This window comes from Lagopus leucura, unplaced genomic scaffold, assembly GCF_019238085.1.
Source record: "Lagopus leucura isolate 7727_CA_CO unplaced genomic scaffold, USGS_WTPT01 Super-Scaffold_100001, whole genome shotgun sequence".
NCBI classification, from domain to species: Eukaryota; Metazoa; Chordata; class Aves; order Galliformes; family Phasianidae; genus Lagopus; species Lagopus leucura.
The window spans coordinates 96,483,993-96,489,649 of NW_024962262.1; the positions used below are offsets into that span (position 1 = coordinate 96,483,993).

A 5,657-nucleotide genomic window follows, 5' to 3' on the forward strand; every position below is an offset into this window, starting at 1 on the left:
GTTGTTAAAGACATTGAATGAAATAGAGCATTCCCGGACTGGCATTTTTGGAAGCCTTCCAGATAAGGTATCAGAATTTAAAAGATTCAATACCACACTGGCACTGTGACTATTAAAAATCGGGGTTTCAAAGCCATTTATTTCAGCTTGATGAACGTGGACAGTCTCGTGAAAATAAACCAGGCTCTCCTTTTTTAACTTTTAAACTCAGGATTAACTGAAATCTAAGGTAGCATAAGTAACCCTTATACTGGAAACCACACTCCCCCAGGGAGATTCCTGAATATATCTAAATCAGGCTAAAAAAGGAGTTTGCTCATAGTGGTACACTACACTATTTTGTGTCAATAGACTTTAGATGACTGAAAGTGAGGCCAAATGAGACCAGAGTTGGATAGCTCCAGAGGACATTAAAAATGCAAACGGCCAACAGAGGGATTTTCAGGAATGCCTATTCAAATGAGGATCCTAAAAAATCTTTTTAAAATTGGCTTTTTTCCCTTCAGTATGAAATTTGGCTAACAAAAGGCAAGGCTACCACTATATGTGGAACATATGAATAAAGAGAAAATCCAATCTATCTCGTAACGAAAGCAAGTCGTTCACTTCAGTTCTGTTTATACTGAAGCTTTAAATATCCTTAGTAACAGGACTTTCACAGTGCCTCTCTTGAAAAGACGCCTCTTCAGCTCAGCTTGCTTGCCACTAGGATGGTTCCTATAGGCAAACTGTCTTCCTTTAACTTGCTTTTATTTAATTTTTTCTGTCCAGGAGATCAGCCTGATGATAGTCACAGAAACTAGTTCAAACAAGGTGATTCTTTAAACCAAAACTGAAGATGAGCTTTTACTGTAGCACCTAGATTTGCAGCTGAACTGAAGACGGTTCTTCTTTGAACCAATATGGACCATGAGCTACTGGGGTAACTTCAGGCGCTGATAAACCTTGCAAGAGAAGTCAACAGGAAAACACCACTGGTTTGCATTTCTCAGTTCCCTCCCCTCTACCCTATGTTGCAACAACCACCAATATGTGTCATTACTTTTAAATGATCTGGAGTCTTTTAAACTGAAAACATGGCTTTGAATTAAAGAAGTTATCTTAATAATTATTTTACATTAACCAAACCTTCCTTCACAGAGGAGGAACGTGCAGCATACACCAAACAGTAGGCTATATATCTCTCCAAATAATTCCTTTCCCTTCTTGAGGCTTACAGCTTTTGAAAATACCACACTTCTCCACCTCCTCAGGTGTCATTAAGACAAGTCTCACAGATGAAGCATTTAAAATCTATACTCATTGTTCATCCCCTCCTGCCAGCCCTGTTGCCCAGTTCCCAGTTCATGTTGTTCTCTGAAACTGCTCTTCCTTTTACTTGTATAGGTTCAAAAGCCAAGCTCAAAGGAGCCTTCCAGGGCATGTCTGCACTGCATAGTGCAGTGATATCCAGAAACTCTGAAGGAGTGGTGAATGAGCCAGCACTGGCAGCACAGTGGAGAGATGAAAGAGTCATTTGAATAAAGCATCCTATCTTGACTCAGTGACGTTGAGAAATGGGGATTCACCTCTACTTTCCTTGAGTTTTGCTTCTGATATTCAATAATGCCTTGGCTGAAGTGTGTGCCTTTAACCTCATACTCAAATTCCACATTCTTTTCAACTTTTCTATAATTGCTGTGGACTCATCCTTTTTTTCCTTTCTATGTGGTAATCAGATAATTTACCCTACAAGTTGAAGTGATGACATAGCCAAAATGGCAGGACAGCAGGTATAGGGATATCACAAACTCATAGAATATCCTGAGCTGGAAGAGTCCCACAAGATTCATCAAGTCCAACACGTGACTCCACACAGCACCACAAAAAATTCAAACCCCATGTCTGTGAGCTTTATCCAAATGCTCCTTGAGCTCCACCAGCTCCTTGAACTCTGGGCAGGCTGTTCCATGCCCAGCGCCCTGTGGTGCAGCCCCTGTCCCTGACCCCCAGCTGCCCTCCCCTGACAGCTCCATGCCGTTCCCTGTCGCTGTCACACAGAGCAGAGCTCAGCGCTGCCCCTCCGCTCCCTGTGAGGAGCTGCAGCCGCCATGATACTTCCCCTTAGCCTCCTCACATATAATTATCAAACACATAATCGTCAAACGTATCATTGTCAAAACCACGCAGCTGGGTAAACAGTGTAAAGTACCACTTTTAAAAATACTTAAGGGGGTCCTGATTTTTAAAGAAGAAGGTGTCAGGAACTAAAATAGGTGGTAACTTGGGTCCCGGTATATGGCTCTTCTACATGAGAAGATTAATTCAGAGGGAACTCAGATGTGACTCTCCAGTGACTGGCTGACCACCACTAACTCCACATGCACAGCAAACTCATTAAGGACTTTTGTCTTTATGACAGAAGTGGTTTGCAGTGGGCGAGAGTGTTGAGTGCTCATGGGGCTGGATGTGAAGCAAAGTGGCTCTGAATTTGGCTCTGACTTCAGGGGCTGAGCAGCAACCCCAAGTGCATCCAGGACGTTGGATTTGCCTTCACTGTACTCATGCAGTCATTCAGCTGCCAGCCTGCTCCTTGTCTGAGTGGGTGTCTGGGAAAAGTGGGGGCCAGGCAGGCTTTCCTTGCCAGGGCTCCCTACAGCAGGGAGGTTCCCTAAAAAGGCCTCTTCAGTGGGAAGAACATGAGCTTCTAAAACACTTCTGAAGTGTGATTCATCTGACCCAGTTTAGGCTTCTGCTATAGGATGATCTGAATCACATCCTAGAAGTTCCCATTCCTCTTCATTATCTCCAAAGTGAGTCCAGGGTTATATTCGCAGACAGAGAGTGCGTGCTTGAACAGGACGAGTTCTGTATCCCAAGGGCACATGCTGTGTGGGGTAGCAAGCAGATCTGAGCTCACAGCACACTAGTTTTGTTGAGAAGATGAGCCCTGGCAACATCTGAAGCTGGGGCAGAGACTTGTAAGCCCCATAGGCATATTCCAAAATGCTATAGCCTTGCTTCTCATTGCCTTGACATGGAGTTGCCATCAATGGTTTATGCCACCGACATCCCTTCCTCTGATCTGATGCCAATTGTTTTCTGCAGATCCACTTCTCACTTCTTTTACAATTGCATGGTTTGCCTTCTTTCCCTCCGCACGCGTCTTCTGAAGATGAATCTAATTTTTGTTATTTAATCCTTTGGTTTATTTCGCTGTCAGCTGGTGCTCACAACTCTTCCCAGTTTAGTATCTTCTCTGCATCTCATTACCGTGCAATGGTTTCCCTTTTCTAGACGATAAATCCAGAAGTAATATTTATACCTGCTTAACTCTAAAAGGCACTTCCCTTAAACTACACACAGATGTAGCTAGATAGATTCTCTTTGAAATGCTGTTTACTTTCCTTAAAAAAAAAATATGGGGTGCTGGGAATTGCAATGATGTCATAGCAACTGAATATGATTATGCAGGAGTCTGCGCTGAGGGGTATTTCAGAAACTGTATCTATATCTGTATTTATTATTTGTATGTGTGTGAATATTTGTATTCAGAATCTATTTAGCTATATTTACACTTACTAATAACCTAAGATTCTTTTTTCTTTTTTGTGAGCAGTTTCACATTACAGTAAATTAGGAGTAACTCCATGGTGTAACTGAGAAGTTGATGTAGTGACATTAGTACTATGAAAGAGAACAGCATTTGACTGTGCCTCCTAGACACAGTAAATTAAATAAGCTAAATTTGAATTTCAGTAGGTGAAATCCTAAAAATCCAGCAGTCTTTTTATATTTTTCACATGCTCAACATTCTCATGCTTTGCGTTAAACATTGTCTGGAATATTTTTTCAGAATGACAGATATAGCTACCCTGCTCGTATATACTCCGAGAAAACACCATGCTAAAACTTTCAAGACGTGTGCTTGGAGGTGTGTGTGTGCATTAATGTTCACTCCAACTCACTCATTGCCATGATCTGCCGTGCATGCAGACCCATACATTTTTGCCCCTACACGTGCATAGGGATGGTTGTGTGTGAACACGCACATCTCCCTTACCATAGTTTTACAGAAATCAGTTTACAGAAATTCGCTGGCTGAGATCAATAGATGCAGAAATCACTTAGGCAGGGAAATTAATATAGAACTATAGAGAAGGGAGACAGATGACTTCTGTAGTGCTATTTAAATTTAAAAAAAATAATAAATCTGTTGCAGGGGTATCGTTTTCTGTGCCTACGCAAAGTCTATAGGATGGACTCAGGGGACAAGAGGGAAAGTTGTCCCGTTGTAGGGACAGCAAGACATTGCCATGGGGGTTTGTGCCTGCACACACGGAGATGGCAGCGTGTGCATATATGTTTGCGGGTGTGCAGGGAGGGGGAGGGGGGGCTTCTAACAGCCATTTTAACATATTTTCCAACTCCCGTTTAGCTGACAGCTCCCACCTACGGTACGTCACCTGTGCATGAAGCACACAGCGTGCGGCGGCAAGAACCCCGCTCCCTCGTCTCCCCTCCGTGCCCACCCCGTGCTCCTCCATGTATAAATCCCACTCCCGACCGTGGCCGGGGGCTCGGGTGGGAGCGGGGCTGGGGGCTCCCGCCGCGTCCCCTCTTCCCAGTAGCATCTGAAAGGCGTTGGGTAATTGGGTCCAGATTGGAGACGTTAATTATTCATGAGGCTGGCCAAGGGACCTGGGGGGGGCTGCGGGGCTGGGCGTGGGGTGGGCCGGGGAGGGGACGAGTCGGGGAGCGCCGGGGAACAATTCTGGGCAGGGTGTAGGGAGAGGCGGCGGGTGCATGTGCGACGAGCGGTGGCTGTGGACCTTCCAGTCACTGCTCGCTGCCCTGGTGTGTGTGCGTGTGTGCGTGTGTGCGTGTGCGAGAGAGGAGAGAGAGAGGGAGGGAGGGAGGGAGGGAGCGGAGAGGGTGGGGGGGAGAGATAAGAGAGAGAAGAGGAAAAGCAGAGAGGAGAAGGAAGGAAGAAGAAGGAAGGAAGGGGACAATACGATCATGCTGTGCTGTATGAGAAGAACAAAACAGGTAGAACTGCAGATTTTTGTATTTCTTTCTGCTAAGAAATCTCCCAGGCTCTTGGTTGCCCGTGGGGTGTGTGTCTGCCCGCATGTGTGAGGGGCTTGGGTAGGGGCTGGGGCAAGGGGGAGGACATTTCAGCTGCTTTCAGCAGATGTCTCTTTTGCAATTCTTTAGCATCTTGCGACTGAAGGCTCTTTTCACACCCTTCAGCGTGACTGCTTTGGTTTTCCTGGGCTGCTGATGTGGGGAGGGGGGTGGCCTGTGTCCACATTTGGGGAGCTACCAGCATCTCCCCATTACTATTAGTATTATTTTTTGCTTTAATTGTGATCAGATGCATTGCCTGGGATTTTCTCTCGGTGGTTCTGAGGGTGTGGATGTAGGGTGGGGGGTGGAGGGGGGGAGGCTGGCAGGAAGCGTGATGAGATCTGGCTCTACCTTGGAGATAAAGGAAGCGATTCTTCATCATATGCCAAGAAAAGAAAGGATGCCCGGTGAGCCTTGATCCCTGGTCAGAGTGCTTTCTATTGCTCCTGGCTCTGATGAATGGGAGATGCTTTACGGGCATGTGCTGTGAGGTGGCTCGGAGAACAGGTGCATTCCTTTTTTTTTTTTTTTTTTTTTTTTTTTTTTTT

At 45.3% G+C, this 5,657-nt stretch overlaps 1 protein-coding gene across 1 annotated transcript in view; it reads left to right on the plus strand.

Moving 5' to 3' along the window:
- The first annotated feature begins 4,946 nt into the window (after positions 1 to 4,946).
- The window catches only part of GAP43 (growth associated protein 43), a 53,542-nt gene continuing 52,831 nt past the window's right edge, over positions 4,947 to 5,657 (plus strand). Inside the window, exon 1 of the mRNA XM_042867991.1 lies at positions 4,947 to 5,028. Within this exon, the coding sequence (XP_042723925.1) occupies positions 4,999 to 5,028 (30 nt within the window). The 5' untranslated portion in view covers positions 4,947 to 4,998. The remainder of the gene's footprint in view (positions 5,029 to 5,657) is intronic.